Source organism: Anolis sagrei, chromosome 1 (genome assembly GCF_037176765.1).
Source record: "Anolis sagrei isolate rAnoSag1 chromosome 1, rAnoSag1.mat, whole genome shotgun sequence".
In the NCBI taxonomy this organism is placed as follows: Eukaryota; Metazoa; Chordata; class Lepidosauria; order Squamata; family Dactyloidae; genus Anolis; species Anolis sagrei.
The window spans coordinates 58,305,043-58,323,727 of record NC_090021.1 but is presented as its reverse complement, the minus strand read 5'-3'; the positions used below and the strand labels follow the sequence as shown (position 1 = coordinate 58,323,727).

Genomic DNA, 18,685 nt, shown 5'->3' with positions numbered 1-18,685 from the left:
TTGAGAAGCACTCAGATATTAGAGACGACAGAAGTTCTTCCATTTGGATAGGCCAAATGATCTGATGAGGAGAAAATAATATTTTTGAAACCAATGAATCAAAAGGTGAAAAGTGACTATGTGGAAATCTTCTCTGTTGAAGTTGGGCAGCAGAGTTACTGATTACAAGTGTTTTATGTTTACTTGTATTTTAAAACATAACAATCAGCTACATACATGGGCAATGCAATTCTATCTTTCAATTGTGTTGGCTGAAAAGGAGGTAACCCAGTCCTACATCAGTGGAATGTGCTTGACCAGGGGGGAGATGTATCTTTATTGCATTAGTCTGACTAGGCCCATAGAATGTATACAGTGGAAAACATCTGTCCCATCCACTGTCCCTAGAAACAGGTTAACTGTCCAGCAGAAGTTTTGCTCATGAAGATTTCTAGATACCTCCACATTGAATGAATGTATGGGCTCTTTAAAATCATACATCTTCAGTATACGCCATTACAAGAACACTGTGCCTCAGTGTCATGGATATCTTATGCTTCCCACAAGCTCTGATTTAGAACACAATACACAAACAGAATAAAGTAGGGCCCACACAAAACACCTAATTCCCTGGGCAGCATTGCCTTCCCTGTAGATGGCCTTCCTTGGAATAGGAACGCACAACCCAGCAAGGGAAGGATTCACTCTTTGGCAAAGATGGGGAGAGGGACAGGTACAACAAATTTAAGTCCAAAACATAAGCCAAACTAAATACATGCTTGGAAAGAAAACCTTTCATTTATGCTGTTTCTGTATTCCTTCCTAACAGAGGACAGAGAAACTCTTGGAAACAATTGATCAGCTTCACCTGGAATTTGCAAAGAGAGCTGCTCCATTCAACAACTGGATGGAGGGTGCAATGGAAGATTTGCAAGACATGTTTATTGTTCATAGTATAGAAGAGATCCAGGTAAAAACAAAACAAAACAAAATTTTAATTTACATTATCTTTATAGTCCATGGTGTTTCAAGTATTGCTTATCCTAATATCCTACAAATATTAAGGGGATAAGTTCTTGTGGGTTTTTTCGGGCTATATGGCCATGTTCTAGAGGCTCACTACCTCTGAGGATGCTTGCCATAGATGCAGGCGAAATGTCAGGAGAAAATGCCTCTAGAACATGGCCATATAGCTTGAAAAAACCCACAAGAACCTCTTGATCCAGCCATGAAAGCCTTCGACAATACATTAAGGGGATAATATTTTGTGACTCATGTTTTCCCTCGGAAGGTCCAGAAAAACTTGGAGACATTTGACCTAATGGATGTATCCCTATGATATTAAGGAGGAGAGGTTTTCGAGTACCAGAATTGGTCTGCAGAAACTTGAATTCAGATTCTGTGCATTTTATGGAACTCACAGTGTAGCAATTGTAACTAAGCAGTGAGATCATTCCCCAATTTATAAATGTAACACTTGTGGAATGAGGTATCCCTCAGATCATTTTTAGTACATGAAACACTTCTGATCTATGTACAATTTCACAATGGAATGTGACATTAGTAGTGATCTAAACAAAAGTTCAATGTGTACTAGCCTGGCCTTTAACAGTTTGGAAAGGTGCTCTATCTGTTGCAGGCCTCAGTCATGGACACATTTGAAAAAGATGGGACAGCAGAAAAGGGAGCACATGTTTTTGTGGCATTAGAATGATTAACAAGCAGTATCCAGATGACTATTGGGGAACTTATTTTAGAAATGGAAAGTTTTTACCCAAATAAGGAGATAAAAAAGAAGTGCAACCAGAGATGTAAACATTATTTTGAGATCCATAATGCTAATAATACAATAACAATGACTAAACACACCAGGAGGATGAAACTGGCAAGTGTTGGATGACAAAAGTTAAAGGGATGTTGGATGACAAAAGTTAAAGGGATGCTAAAGGAAGTTGAGCAGACTGCAAGAAAAAAAATATTTTAATTCTGGAAGATATAGAGAAAATATCCATGGCTGAAGTGATATTTCCAGGAAAGAGTCTGAAGTAGTACAGAAAATATTTGTGATGAGAGAGTAAGTTGTAGATCTTGCTGATAAAATGAAACAAGAAAAGCATCTGGCCTGGATAATATTTACTCCAGAATACATAAGAAATTTTAATGTGAAATTGCTTGTCTCCTAATAACCTTATGTGGCATTTCCTAGAGCAGTGGTTCTTAACCTGTGGGCCACGGACCACCAGTGCGCCGTGAGAACAAAAATCTGTTCCACGAGATTCCTTCCTCTTTATTTATTTATTTAGTTAGTTTTATTTATTTTATTTTCACTCTTTTCGTCCGCCTGCCACTCCTTCCCTGTCGCTGACCATGGCATATGTTTAGTATCAGAAACTAGAGCTGATGTGGTCTATCCAATGCAATTTTCTGAATCAGCACCCCAAAGTGAATCTCAAGTTGACCAAAAACTAATTTGTAAACCTTTTGGTACCAATGTTGGAGAGCGGTCCCTGGTCAAGTGGGCCCTGGCAAAAAAAGGTCGGGAACCATTGTCCTAGAGAGCGACCGCTGGATCATTAGACTGCAGAGTAGCCATTCTTAAAAGAAGGGACTCGAGGAAGGGCTATATGGGAAATTATAGGACAATTATATGAACGTATCTTCTGGATGAATTGGTGGAGCTTTTTATACTTTGAAAAATACTTGAAGTCTGCAAGGAGAAACTAGGAAGGTATGGTCAGTTTTCATAATAGAGGCATGTGAGAAGTAGAGTCCCATGTGGATCTGAATTAGAATTGGTGCTTTTAAATTTCAGTTGCAAAGAAGTTGGCATAAAGGTCAACTGCAAGTGATGCATCCTGTGGCAATAAAAATGTATTCTGGTTAAAATGATGGGAACTGAGCTGCTCTGACTGACCAAGAAAAGGATCTCAGATATCAAAATGAAAATGTTGTTTCAATATGTAGCTGCTATTGAAAAAGGAGTGGGGGTGGGAGGCAAATTCTATACTGAGAACATTTATCAAAGGAATAAAAAATAAAACTACCAGTGTCATCATGTTCTTATCTGTTGTGAACTCTTGGGATACTCTGTAGGGCTACACTTCAAAGGATATGGGACTGGGGAAGGGGCAACTAAAACAAGGAGGAGCTGGAACAACTCCCTGCAAAAGATAGATTACCATGTATGAAGTAGCTTGAGAAATAAAAAATGAACATGGAGAAACCTGATACCAATGAATATGCATGGCATGGTGAAAGTGGAGAAGGTGATGTGCCTCCACCTTAATAATGCTAAGGTCTGGGCTCACCCGCTAAAGCTGAATGATGGGAAACTGAACACAGATAAAAGGGAAAAAAAACTTATTCACAAACTACATAGTTAAATTGTGGAATTTGCTATGAGAAATAATACTGCTGACTATGTTGGACAGCTTTAAAAGATGATTAAAAAACTAATGGAGGATTAAAGGGATATAGTAGTGTATTTCCTTCTGTATTAAGAAACATTATATCTTTGAATACCAGTTGTTTGTCTTCCATAAATAACATGTAGTTAGCTGCTCAGCCCTTGACCTCTTTTTGTCAAGAAATTGGGGTGTTAATGACAGAGTTTAATTACCTATACAGTCTTCTGTGTCATATTTACACATACACACACTGGCACAGAAGGCAGAAAATGCCGCTCAGCACACTCTATCTGTTGAAACAATGATTAATGTAATATCTTTACCTGCTTTTCTTCTGGTTTCAGAGTTTAATCACTGCTCATGAGCAGTTTAAGGCGACTTTACCTGAGGCAGATGGTGAAAGGCAAGCTATCTTTTCAATCAATAATGAAGTGGAGAAAGTAATTCAGAGTTACAGCCTCAGAATAAGTGCCAGCAATCCTTACAGCACAATTACTCTGGATGAAATCCGCACCAAATGGGATAAGGTACTGTAAGCAGAAATATGTGTTTTATGATTAATGGCAGCAGAGTTATCTTACTTTTAGAGTTTTGCTCTGAAAACTCCAGTTCAACATAAAGCACTTAGTATATTTCCTCTTTTACATGTGTTTAAGATGTATGTAACTATTGCATAGCCTTATGGTTCATTGAGTGCAATAAAGGCACACTGACTGACAAAAAATAAAAATAAAAATCCAAAGCTCAAGAAAGGTAGGTAACTAGGCTACAACTCTCAAAATCTCCTAACCAGCATGGTCACTGAACATGTCCCGATTTTCAAGGGAAATAAGAAGAAATCCGAAGTATTTGGGGTTGGTTGTGGGGTCCAATCCACAATGAGGTCTTCATGGAATTGGCCTCTGCCCCCTCCCCTCCAGTGCTGTTGCCCACATTTGTTTTAGACTTCTGGACTTCATGGACTTATGAGGAGCTTTCTCTTTTGATAGGGAGTCTTGAATGATCTCCAAATGTATTAAAACCAGTTCTGAGGCTGGGGCCCCTTGCTTATTCTCTTGGATGAGACTCTTGACTGCTCCCCCATCTTACCCTGAAAGGACCGTAGAACATGCCAGGCACCCCACTGCCATGTGGAAATTGATTTGGTCATTTTTTATCATGTCAGAAGCAACTTGAGAAACTGCAAATTGCTTCTGGTGTGAGAGAATTGGCCCTCTGCAGAGACGTTGCCCATGGGATGCCCGGATGTGTTACCATCCTGTGGGAGGCTTCTCTCATGTCCCCGCATGGAAGCTGGAGCTGACAGATGGGAGCTTAACCCGTCTTGCGGATTCAAAGCGCCGACCTTCAGGTCAGCAGTTCAGCCAGTCTTCAGGGTTAAGAAGAATGTGTTTCCCCTAGGTGACCTGGAAGTACACTACTCCCCCGCTTTTTTCCCTCTTCTCTATGCATCTTTTTTTCTTTTTTTCTTTTTTGTGCTCCACTCTCTCTTCTTTCCCTCATTACTAACTTTCCTCAACACATTGTTCCCACACTTCTTTTCTAACCTAGATACTTTTTATCTTAATAGTCACTAATATATCTTTCTATTATGCTACACTCTCTTGTGAGCAATTTTTATTCTCAATAAAAACAAAATTTAAAAAAGCAGTTCAGCCAGGACTGGGGTTTAACCCATTGTGCCGTGTGAAGTAGTAAAAAGTAGCACTTGAAATTTATATTCACTGAATCAAAGTCTCTTTCCCTAGCAGTCATATCAATCTGACCAGTCTCTTGTAGCCTATAGTTGTTTTGCATGCCATACTACTTTAATCTATCAAACAACCTGAGTCCAGCTGGAGAACTTTTCTTTTCTTTTTAAGAATGCAACATGTAGAATCCTCAGTTGTCTTAAAAGTAACTTTTCATACGTTGCGTGATCAGGCTATCTTTGCCTCTTTGCAGGTAAAACAACTTGTGCCCATAAGGGATCAATCACTGCAGGAGGAGTTGGCCCGCCAGCATACCAATGAACGCCTGCGCCGCCAGTTTGCTGCTCAGGCCAATGTCATTGGGCCCTGGATCCAAAGTAAGATGGAGGTATGATGGGTTGCTTACTATTCTGTAAAACACCTTTTACTAGAATGAATAAACATGTCCTTCATATGTCTACTACTTATCTTATTTAATGTCAGCAGCTACAGAACAGAAAATTGAAACTGTCTTTATCCACGGGGTATAGATTTACAATATAAATTACACAGACAAAACAACAACAGCAACAACAACAACAATTTTATTCTTATATCCCGCCACCATCTCCCCAAAGGGACTTAGGGCAGCTTATAGATGGCACAAAGAGCCTAAAAGCAAAACATAAGAGTGAGCACAATATAAAATACAATAAAATAAAACACGTGCATATAAAAACACCAATTCAGACTCAATCAAACTGTGGTTCTCTAACTGTAGTGGTAAATTGCTGTAAACATGGCCAAGCTGTAAATATTAGGAATAAAATAAGTGCAGAATAAAGCAGGGATTAAAAATGTTATCAGGGATGAATGAATGAGTTATAAGGATGCAATTGGAGTGCATCATTTACTAGGAAAAGAGAGATATTTTGCAGTTAGTAAACCTTGAAGCTAAAGAGCCTGATTTAATAGGATAGCAGGCCATGCCAAACATTGGGAGTTGCAGGCTGAGGACTTTGAAAGTTACCTTTTGGGTAATTATATAGTCATGCTGTCTGTGGAACAGTGGAAGCTGTGTCGTACAAAAGTAACTTTTCCAGTCTCTCAACATGATGGATGGCAGCAAGACACACTGGAAAGAGACAAAGTAACTGGAGCTTGTCTAAAATGGATAGAATAGTAAAGGGTATAAGGAAAGAAGATGCACAGAAGCAGAAATGTGGACATTGAATATCTACAAAATTTGAGATTGTAACAGTTTGCTTCCAACACCAGTGAAGGTGTTAGAAGTAGAAGCACGCAGTTGGAAGTGATTAGCGGATAATAGAGATGGTGATGCCCACCAACGCAGCCAATTTTAAACAGGATTCAACAAATTAACGGAAGATGCCAATAATGGCTGCCTTTCAAGATAGCTATTATAGACAGGTGCTATTGCTCTTTTGCATTGCTTTTGGCAACCTCTTTGCCAAAACAGAATGCTGGACGACATAGATATTTGATATGATGTTGCAAGGATTTTGTTTGTTTGTTTGTTCTTGGAAATCCTTTCAAATTGAACTGGTAAATAAATATCCATAATTTAGACTAGCTTTTACAAGAGGTATATTGAATCAGTGGACCAAATACCCGCAAATGCGTATGAATAATGAATCCTCGTGCATATAGCTACTAGTCCAACAATCAGGATGAGTGAACAATGAAAGGAACAAGGGAACAGTGAGTTCAGTCCTTTTGTTAGTCAGAATGAAGTAGACCCAGTGGATCAGTGGAAATGTAGTAAGGCAGTAGTTACTTAAATTCGACTTATTCAGTGGCTCTGCTCCAGTTGGGATGAATAGCTTAGTAGAACGAGGTTCTTTTGGGAGGTATACGTTGACTTTCTTCATGTTTGTAATTCTTATTATTTGAAACAGAGGTGGACAACTGCTAGGCAACACTGGCTCTTCATGAGATATCAGCGGGGCTCACACCCCAACACACCTAAATGTTTCTTTATTTTCTTATCCTCAAATAAATTGACTCATAATAGCCTTCTTCTAGAAGCCATGGGAGATACATTTACCTTGTTTTTGGTCCCACTGACCACTTTAGCTCCATGAAAAGCGTTTCTTTTTGTAAAAAAAGAAAAGAAAAAGGAAATCAATTAGAAGCCCTTTTAAGCTTCTGTTTTGATAAAGTATATTGGGAAAAAAGTACAAATGTCCTGTACACTTTCTAGATTAGATATGTACAGCCATTTTGGATTAATATTTCTCCCCAGATGTCTTGGGAAGGATTGTCAGAAGGAGGCTACTTCTCCTATTCCTTTAATGCAGTGGTTCTCAACCTGTGATTCCATCTCTAAAATTGATTCAAATCAAGGAAGCCTCAGCCTTAATAATAACAGGAGTCTTGTTCTCAACCTGTGGGTCCCTGGATGTTTTGGCCTTCAACTCCCAGAAATCCTAACAGCTGGTAAACTGGCTGGGATTTCTGGGAGTTGTAGGCCAAAACACCTGGGGACCCACAGGTTGAGAGCCACTGCATTAAAGGGAGAGAAGCCCTCTCCAGTTTTTACTTTGGCAACCTAGCCTGCGGGAGAAGACTGCTGAAGAGCCCTCAGGGCTTCAAAATGGCCTTGGTCTCCTGTATATTGCCTATGCTTGCTTTCCCTTCTTCTTTAAAAGATTTTAAAACAAATGTTTTGAAAGTACCTTAGCACATCTCTCTTGTACACATATAAGGGGAAGTTCCATTAATGCTGGTTCTCATTTTAGCGTGCATTAAACATAAAGAAGTAGATTTTGTGAAACAAAGTTTTTCCCCTCTTATATTTCTTTCTTTCCCTATGGCAGGAAATTGCTCGAACTTCTGTTGACATAACAGGGCCATTAGAGGACCAGATGACTCAATTAAAGCAGCATGAGCACAATATTGTCAATTACAAACACAACATTGATAAACTGGAAGGAGACCATCAACTGATACAAGAAGCACTGGTGTTTGATAACAAGCACACCAACTATACAATGGAGGTAGCTATGGAGTTTTTCTTATGTTCTGAAGTTCTAATACATTTGATGTAATCCCTCTTCCTGTAATAACATGTTATTCGGGATGATAGTAGGAAACATTAGCAAATAATGGTGCATTTTTGGGAGCTCTGAAATTGTAAGATAAATATGATTTACTAATAGTCAACAGTCATATAATGTTTATGAGTGAGGAACACTCTAAACTCAGATTATAGGTGATGTTTAAGGTTAGATTGTTGTGTTTAAATCAGAGGTTGAAAAAGTTACTTTTCTGGATCACAATTTGAGAATCCTTCTACCTGGATGGAGGATTCTGGGAATGACTACCTGAAAAGGCAACTTTTCCAAACTCTTTATGGTTATACAGTAGTCCCTCTATATACATGGGTTTGGCATCCACAGATTCAACCAACCTTGGATTGAAGATAATTAAAACAAAAAAAAAATCCAAAAAAGCATACCTTGATTTTTCCGTGTTCCAAGCACTACCTGCTATGAAGGCATATACTGAGTGGTTTGCCATATTGTATTAGTGCCATGGTATATAATGGGAGTTGAGCATCCATGGATTTTGGTATTCTTGAGGAGGTGAGATGTCCTAGAATTAAACCTCAATAGAGGAGGTATATTTGGAGGGCCTACTATATATGAAACACAGAACAAGAGTGAGAGCCCTTCCAAACAGCCATATAACCCAGAATATCAAGACAGATAATCCATATCATCTGCTTTAAACTGAATTATCTGAGGTTACACTGCCATATAATCCAGTTCAGTGTGGATTTTATACAGCTATGTGGAAGGGACCTGAGATATAGTGTTTTTCCAGATTGATCTAAAGTAAGTTCTTCTCATATAGCTCTTTGGCTTTTGTGAATTGTTGTCACTTTTGTCCACATAATCCATTAATTTTGCAGATTATTTCTTGAATTTGCATTCAAGCTCCTCAATTTTTTTAAGTGGGTCATATGCTTGACAGGGCAAATTTTCTCTGGTTTAAGTATTTTATTTTTACGATTGCATTTCATTTTATTTTTAGAGTTATAGATTCATAGCAGGAAAGTGCAGTTTTGGTAATGCACTATAGCACTGTAAATGTAAAAAAAGAAAAAAAGGAAAAAAGAACATATTATTCTAAAAGGTTTTAGAAATAAAAAGAAGCCCAGTTGAGTGAGAATAAAATATTGTCACTGGTGTTGATAATTGGCAAAAACCAGCCCCAAATCATAGAACATATATACTGCAACCTCTTTACACATTTGCTCCATAGCTTGTAGGAACCTAAAAATAACACGAAAGAAGTCTAAAAAACAACAACAAAAAGAGGGACATATAAATAAATGGTACACACACTTCTGGTTTTCCTTCCTGTAGCCCTCTCTCCAAAATCTTTTATCCATAGGTAACACTTTCATCAGACTCTGGAGGACAAGGGTTGATATGGGAGGGATATAAATAATGTAAATAATTTATCAGACTCTGGAGGACAAGGGTTGATATGGGCAGTTGGATGCCTCCCCCTCCCTTTACTCCTGAAGTACTTCCATCTTTTCCCCCTTGCTTGCCTACACTGCTCTGTCCTTAACTTGCTTCTCATACTGGACCCAGTCCAGTCCCAGTCCACTCCACCTCCCAGAGAAGGAGGACAAAGTGAGCAGAGATTGCTGGTGTTTCTTTCATTGGCCAGAGAAGGCAATGAGCAGCCATGTGCAAGCAAATGGCTCAAGATGATCCTGGGAGTTCCACTGGATACCCTGATGGCCATTAAAGGGAAGAAAACAATTCTGGTCTCTGATGGTTACCCCAGTTGTCATCCAGTGTGGCAACTCATTGTATCAACCCCATGGACATCTACGCATACCATATTTTGATAAACAAAAAACAAAAACAAATAATCTGAAACAGTGCATAAAATTGTATTGAGATAGTCACTTTAGTATTACCCTCTCTGATGGTGTCACTCAGTGGGTGGCCGGTACCCCCTGCAGGCCTCTATTGATGCCAACAAATTATCCTGATCCAGCTGAGAACACATTTTATTCCCCCTATTAAGAATATATTCTCCCTCCCTTTCTGTGAATGCAAGACCATGTAGTGAGATCACAGCTATTGCCTGGTCTGAATCAGATATATGCTGGTTAAAAGCTCACCCTCTCAATCAGTGTTTATTTTTATTTACATTATTTATATCCCTCCCATATCAACCTGCAGGCGACTCAGGGCAGTCTACATATCGGCACAATTTGATGCCATCAATACATACATTCAAAAACCAAAAACAATTAAGTGCATTTATACATAAAGACAGTGCAAATAACAGTTTAAAAAGAGCTATATCCTCTCGTTCCAATCCTCATCTGTTTCATCATCTTCAGTGTTCTGTTCCAATTCTAAAGGTGGTACAGCTCTGTTATATTTTCTGCTGCAGAAATGGGGCTCTTTTCCTCCCTTTAATGCCTTTTATTCTTCTATAAAACATTTGGCCTATTAAACCTAATAAGAATAAGTTATTGGATGCCTTGACAGCGACTGATCTTAACTGTGATTGCACAGGAAAAACCACAGTGGAGTAAATGACCCCTCTGCCCCTAAATTGGTGGCCATTTTTTAAAAATGAGCAATGAATTCTTTTTTGCCTTTCAAGATAAGATACCAGCCCGACAAATCATTTGCTTTGCTGGCTTATATCTCACCCCTATTCATTGAGGGCTTGTGCCAGGAAAGAATAATAATAAAAAAGATTTATGAAATGGGATCATGGAAGATGATATCTTCCCGAAAAAATATAAATGTAAAACTAAAGCCACTATTTATCTCCTGCCACTAAAATGCATATGAAACAGAGCAGGCTTAGCTGCCTCCATATGTTACCCCAGCCTTTGTCAAAGCAGAGCCGAGTATCAGTTATTAAGAATGCCTGTCTCTCACAATAATTGGAGGACACTATCAATAATCACTCTCTGTCAAGCACAGAGATTTATAATGGGGCATGGCAGAGGAGACAGTTTCTTTGATAAGCAAGACCTGAGTGTATCATTATTCATACTGAATGTATGGTGATGACACTAGGAATAAGTGGCTCTCCACTAAACTGTATGCCATAGGTTACTGTGGGACCGGTAGAAGGTTTGAGAAGGTGCTGGTCCCTTTTGGGTACTCCCCATAGTCAAGGAGGTGATGGGATGGGAGGTAGGGCTGCAGCAAGTCGCAGCAGAGATGTGCTTGTAGTGCCCCGGACATGGAAGGGAATCACTAGATGCCAGAAATGTTCTGTGGAAAGATGGTGGCAACTGCCTCACCAGACAGAGACAATTTTGGCATAAACTTTGGTAGACTGAGGCTCCATCAATGCTGTCATAGGTTGCAGTTTCATAATGCAGTTCAGTGCAGTTAAACTGGATTATGAAACTGCATTATATGGCAGTATAGATTTATTTACTTATTTATTTCCTATATTTATATCCTATTTTCTTTCAGCAAGGGGGACTCAGAGCAGCTTACAACATGGTTATATTAAATGCCGTATATACAATCAGATAAAATATGATACATCATATACAAATTTACAGGAAAGAACATATAAAAACCATAAAATTGTTAAAACCATGTTACCTATTCCAGAAGTTATTATTTGTATTGCTACAGTTGTGCCAGATTGCATTATCCAAGCCAGGTCTTCACTCTTTTCCTGAAAACCAGGAGGGAGGGGGCCATTTTGATATCACTGGGGAAGGAGTTCCATAGCTGAGGGGCCACCATTGAGAAGGCCCTGTCTCTCATCCCCATCAGTCACACTTGTGATTGGGGTGGGACCGAGAGCAGGGCCTCCCCCGCAAATCTTAACTCTCTAACAGGTTCATAGGAAGAGATACGTTCAGACAGATGTACTGGAGCCGTTTAGAGCTTTATAGGCTAAAGCCAGCACTTTAAATTGTGCTCGGTAGCTGACCAGCAGCCAGTGGAGCTGACGTAATAGGGGAGTTGTATGTTAAATGGGGCCTCAGTTTACTTAGACCTAATACTGTGAAGCTGAGAAGGTGTGAATGCCATAGTTATCTCTTCTACTTGCCGCACTCTGCTCATAGCAGCTTGGCCTGCATGCATAGCTCCAAAATACTGAGCCTCACTTTATGCGCTCCAGTAACCAGATTTGAATACTGTATTATTTCATTAATGTCACTCACTTAATCACTCCCAGAGTACATTACATGATCTAAGAATTCCTTTAACTCCTGAAAAATAAATAAAAAAACCCTATCCACCCAGCCAAACCAGTATCCAGCCCTGCTGTATCTACTTTCAGCTTTCTCTACATCCTGAAATCAGGTGAAGTTATAAACTGTGCTAGCTACAGATTTTTTTGCAATATTTATGAGCAACAGTGAATGCTTATAAAAATGATTTTCTAAACCTTATCCAGTTTCCTGCTCATAACTAAAATGAAATAATGAGGACATACAGGACAAATAGGTCTAAGTAGGTACCAGGTATATTTCATCTGAGTTATTTTGCTTGGCTGTCTCCTGCAATAACACAGTCATTGTATTTATATCCTGACAGGTGTACTAGATGACAGTCTCAGCATATTTTCCAGCCTTTTGGTTCTCTATTAATCTTATATTTAAAGCATTTCTGTTTTCTGTATAACAGCATATCCGAGTTGGATGGGAGCTGTTATTGACCACTGTTGCCCGAACGATCAATGAAGTTGAGAATCAAATCCTTACAAGAGATGCCAAAGGAATCACCCAGCAGCAAATGAATGAATTCAGAGCATCATTTAATCACTTTGACAGGGTACAGTATTCTTCTTTTTTTTTAAAAAAAGGAGTGTATATTCCTGAAACCATTTATACATTCTTCATCTGCTTTACACATTTAAACACAGACAGATATTTACAGACAAGTTTATTTTAAATAGCCAGGAATGCACAATAGTTTTTTTTTAAAAAAATCTTGTTACACATCTTCATATTATTCTTTAAGTCAATATATTTGGAATTTCTTGCTCCTGATCAACCATTTTTCTTGATATTTCCCCACTTCTGTATGGCTCACCCAGAATATTAACCCCCTCTTCTTTGGTTGTTTGCTGTTTTGTAATTGCCCCCTTTAAAGCACAATTTCTGGTGACATGTCTTTTATGTAAGATTTTTCTTTTTCTTGTTGCAACTGATGGATCTCCTTGGAATTGACCTTGAATGAACATCTTGGATGCCATGCATCTGATGTTGGACCTTTCGTATTTTTGTGGAAATTATGATGGCTTCCCTCCAATGACTGAAACCTTCTTTGCTCCATTCCACACATCCCTCCACCCATCAACAGAAAAAGAATGGGCTTATGGACCATGATGATTTCAGAGCCTGCTTAATTTCAATGGGTTATGATTTGGTGAGTATTTTGCCATGTGGATATTTCCCTATAGCTTTCTGTGCTTTTCAGATAGCAGTATTTCACAATTATAGAATTGAAAGCAGTCCTATGGGTCATCAAGTCCATCATGCTGCTGAATTCAGGATCTCCAGTTAGAGTCTTCCTAGAACAGTGGTTCTCAACCTGGGGTCTCCAGATGTTTTTGGCCTTCAATTCCCAGAAACCCTAACAGCTTGTAAACTGGTTGGGATTTCTGGGAGTTGTAGGCCAAAATCATCTGGGAACCCCAGGTTGAGAATCACTGTCCTAGAAGGTAGTTATCTAGACTATTTTTGAATATACCCATAGAAGTAAAGCCAAACCACTCTTCCTGTCAATCTAGTCAATTGCCAAAACCACTCTTCTGTCAAGACATTCCCTGAAATGTTCAATCAAAGTCCACTCTCCTGTAACCTAAAGCCATTAGACCTAGTTCTTTCCTAGTTCGTTCCTCTTTGTGGTCTTACTGCATGTATTAGAAACACTTCAAAAGAATAATGTCAGATCTGACACTCAGCAAATTACATACTGTGAAATGATGCACTAATTGGGTTGTTGTAGGTTTATCGGGCTGTATGGCCATGTTCTAGAAGCATTCTCTCCTGACGTTTCACCTGCATTTATGACAGGCATCCTCAGAGGTTGTGAGGTCTGTTAGAAACTAGGAAATTTAGAATGCACTAATTATTTCTCATATTTCCTTCTACTATAACTTTCATTATTGTCTCTGAATAAAGGGGGAAGCAGAATTTGCCCGAATCATGTCCTTAGTTGACCCCAATGGCCAAGGAAACGTCTCCTTCCAATCTTTTATTGACTTCATGACCAGAGAGACTGCAGATACTGACACGGCTGAACAAGTTATCGCTTCTTTCAGGATCCTAGCTTCAGATAAGGTTAGTGTATTGTGTCCCCAGGTAATGGAATTTTCCATCCTTATTGTTTCTGTTTACAAATTCTACTTCTACAAGACAGCAGAGTAACCAGATGCTAAAAAATTGAGCAAGAAACTGTAGCCAAGCTCAGAAATCCAAAGCATGAGATATTTTAGATAAAAAATAACAATTGGGAATTAAACTGTGTGAGCAACTTTAAACATTAAACATTACAAATTCTGCTACTGGAATAAATTGTACTTCAGAGCTGAAATTTCTCAGCCATTTTAACATTTGTATTATAGAGTTATTACTGAAAAATCATGGGTCAGGAAGGGTTTTGGAAAACAACACAGAAAACGTTTGTTTTTGTGTGGAAATGTGTTCAAGATTGAGTTCCATAAATGGGGATTAATTAATTTTGGATTAATTTCAAGGATAGGGGGTTAGAAGCTGTGCTGAATGAAGACTTCCTTCCAGCATTCTCCAAACCGTTACCATTTAGCGAATGATCCATAGGTGTTCTTGCTATTCTGTATAATTCTGTGGAGACATATTTATTTTATTCGTATCCCACCTTTCTCCCAACATGGGCTCCAAGGTAGTGTACAACCTTTTAAAAGAACCATACAGTTAAAAAACTGACTGACCAGGTGGTGAGAGTGCAGACCAGGTTTGAAGCAAGGCTGCCAAATGTTTGCATGGTCAGCGCTTCTTCTCTAACCCTAACCCTAACCCTTAGCCTCAAAGGAATAGTGTTGGGTGAACAGTGCTACCAATTGGGTTTAAAAAGGCTGGAGACATGCTTATTGCCTGATGGGCTCTACTATTTGGCTATAACAGTGTTTCTCAACCTTCCTAATGCCACGACCCCTTAATACAGCTGGACTGGAAGGGTTTGGTGGGCATTGACCTTGAGTTTTGGAGTTGTAGTTCACCTACATCCAGAGAGCACTGTGGACTCAAACAATGATGGATTTGGATCTAACTTGGCACAGATACTCAATATGTCCAAATATTAATACTGCTGGAGTTTGGGGAAAATAGGCCTTGACATTTGGGAGTTGTAGTTGCTGGTATTTATAGTCCACCTAAAATCAAAGAACATCCTGAACCCCACCAATGATACCATTGGGGTAGATTTCCCACACAGAACCCCCATGACCAACAGAAAATGCTGTGTTTTCTGATGCTTTGGCGACCCCACTGACAACCCCTCACGACCCCCCCCGAGATCCTGACCCCCAGGTTGAGAAATGCTGGGCTAGAGTAATCTGGATGGCAGGTTTCACTCTGTTTGGGTGGGGCAGTGTTCAATATATGCTGGCAGAGCTTGGCTCTCTGAGCCTCATCCCATCTTTCTTCCCTATATTGGTGGGCTTGGGAGGGGGGCACAATTGTATTTGTCATTTTGTGGGACAGTCGGCATGGGTCATAGATCCAGGATTGTTTGGACAGTGTCTAACAGGCAACAGGCATTGGTTTAGTAGGGGATCCCCCTGAGGGTCTTGGGGAGTGTGTTGTGAAGTGATTCTTACTCAGCAGGATCAGAAATTTTACCAATACCCACTGGTGACAGAGACCATGTTAGGACCTCTTAGGCCATTCCTGAGGGATGTGGCTCATCAAACAACAGGTGGGTTGGTTGATGTCTGGATCCAGACCCATGAGTGTAACAGCCCTATCTGCATCTGTGACAAACAAAATTGTGAACTGTTTTCTTCCAGTATATTATGTTTATGTAGCCTGTTGGTCTCTATAGGAAGCAGATCTCACCCCTCTCGACATGCAATCCCATTATGCCATCATCTAATCTATAACAATTGTTCTAATTGTGAAAAAATCATACAACTCAAAATAAATACTCTGTTTATGTCTTTACAGCCTTATATTCTTGCTGACGAGTTGCTTCGAGAACTGCCACCTGAACAAGCACAGTACTGTATCAAGAGAATGCCAGCCTACAAGGGTCCAGGAGCTGTTTCTGGAGCTCTGGATTATACCTCGTTTTCCTCAGCACTGTATGGTGAAAGTGACCTGTAACCGGAGATGGTCAAAGAGCTGGGAATCATGTAGCCCTTGAAATTCTGTTGAACTGCAACTCTCAAAAGCCTTAGCCAGTATAACCAGTCCTGAGGAATTGGTAGCCACAACATCTAGGGGGCCACACCATGCCCAGTCCTGAATTAGTTAGTTTGAAAAACTACATAAAATGTTATAGTCTCTTTGAAAAGCTTGGTCGGCTGGAAATGTGTTCAAGATTATAATTTTATCAAGTTTTAGCATGTACATGCAGCATGTAATAATAGCAGAGATGCGGAATATATGAGCTGTAATTCAGGGTAGCATTGGCTGAGTAACTCACTGTTGGCAAGGCCAATGTTACTCAGAATGGTGGTTTGTGGATTGAGGCCAGTCTGTGCGCGATCTGCTTCCAGGAAAGGAAGAAGCAATTATAGTGAATGGGCACAAATATGGCCTCCTGGGGAGCAGGAAATTGCCAGTCTCTGAAATAAGATAAGTAATGTGCTAGGTTGAACTGAGACTCAGAAAAGTTGCAGTTGGACATTTGTTGGGCCACATGTTTCCCACCCCTGAACTATATCAAATAAGATGTGCAGCGTCAATATGTTTTTTGTTATTTGTATTACCTGTGCCGTTATTATAGATATTCAAGGCCACATTGACTCAGCAGTGACTGGCTGGCTTTTTAAAGAAAAATCAAACCCAAAAGAAATACTTCTCTCGCTGTCAAGTTAAGAAGCCTCAGGAAAAAAAGTTTAAAAAATAGCCTTTTGAAATTCTAACCTTACATAGCTTTAATATTTAGGAAATGTTTTAAGAAAACTTCATGCTTTACGTGAATCTTCCCGTATCTCCCCCCAGGTGTCTCCTTTTTGCTTTCATGCCAAGCTAATGCTTTCATCTACTGGTATCAGATTTGCAATGCTTCTTGAAGATGGAGCTGAATATGCCAGAGAAATAAGAAAGTAAACCAAACCAGACGCAAAACTATGAAATTTGATTTTACTATTTTATGAAGGTGAAATTTGTTTGAATCTTAGTTGGGCTTTTAATTAGCATGAAGTCACAGATCTGCATGAATTGATTGCCCATAGATCCTGATGGTAATTTTAAAATTTAGCACTGAAAGCACTACCTGGCTTTTGACATGGCAGCTGAAAGGGCACACGTTTATAGGGTATTTCAAGAAAGCTCTCGGTGTCTGTGTTAGGGTTTGCCGCGCTTGGTCTTGATTAATGCCAAATGTCTGGTTTATTTAAAATACACTTTGAAATACTGTATGATGCTTTATTGCTAGCAGTCTTCATCTCAGCCGCCATTAGAGCAGAGATAGGTTTTCGTTGACCTTCAGTTTGTTGGCCTGCAATTCCTGTCAGGCATTGCCAGCCACCCAATGATGAGGGATTATAGGAGTTGTAGACTAAAAATACCACAAATTCCCATCACTGCTGTAGAGCAATATCTTTTCTTTAAACTTGAAACCCTAGTAAGCACAGTAAACGCCATTCAGTGCAAGTAAACTGCAGTCTTCACAAATGCTAATGAAAGCTTTACAGTCCAGTACAATTTAAATGTGCCTACTAAATAAAGTCTGCTTTTCAAACCATGATGCTGACTTGATTGTTGATATTCTTTTACAATATCTTCAAAAATATTAAGGCATGCCTTTTTAATTTTCAATAACTTTGTTGCGTTTGCTTTTTCAGCTGTAGTAAACAATCCACAGAACTACATTTTTCAATAGTTCTCTCGCATGAGAAATGCAGAAAAGTTTACTGTTAATATTATGACATTGCTGTGAGTTTTCAGGGCTGGGTGGCCATTTTCTGGAAGCATTCTCTCCTGACATTTTGCCCACATCTATGGCAGGCATTCTCAGAGGTTGAGGGGTCTGTTGGAAACTAGGCAAGTGGGGTTTATATATCTGTGGCTTGCCTAGTTATATATCTGTCACTTGCCTAGTTTCCAACAGACCCCTCAATCACTGAGGATGCCTGCCATAGATGTGGGCGTAATATCAGGAGAGAATGCTTCTGGAGCATGGCCATGATTCTGGCCATGAAAGTGTTTCTGGCCATGAAAGCCTTTGACAACACATTAATATTACTTATTGTGACCAAGTTCCAATTGCTTATTTTTAGCTTTTTGTGCCAGCAAAAATTATACTTCCTTCTTATTCCTCTTCTGCTGCTGCCTGTAGGGCAAGTATTTGAGTATACAGAGAGCTAAAGGACAGAAGAGGCGCAAAACCTGACAGAGCCTGTGGGACTCAGAATAGAATAGAATAAAAAAGA

General features: G+C 39.4%; 1 protein-coding gene across 1 annotated transcript in view; it reads left to right on the top strand.

Moving 5' to 3' along the window:
• Positions 1-18,000, top strand: part of ACTN2 (actinin alpha 2) — a 75,287-nt gene extending 57,287 nt beyond the window's left edge. The window contains exons 14-21 of the mRNA XM_060753868.2: positions 809-949; positions 3,731-3,913; positions 5,331-5,465; positions 7,897-8,076; positions 12,727-12,873; positions 13,405-13,470; positions 14,229-14,387; positions 16,251-18,000. Of these exons, the coding sequence (XP_060609851.2) occupies positions 809-949; positions 3,731-3,913; positions 5,331-5,465; positions 7,897-8,076; positions 12,727-12,873; positions 13,405-13,470; positions 14,229-14,387; positions 16,251-16,409 (1,170 nt within the window). The 3' untranslated portion in view covers positions 16,410-18,000. The remainder of the gene's footprint in view (positions 1-808; positions 950-3,730; positions 3,914-5,330; positions 5,466-7,896; positions 8,077-12,726; positions 12,874-13,404; positions 13,471-14,228; positions 14,388-16,250) is intronic.
• The last annotated feature ends 685 nt before the right edge of the window (positions 18,001-18,685 follow it).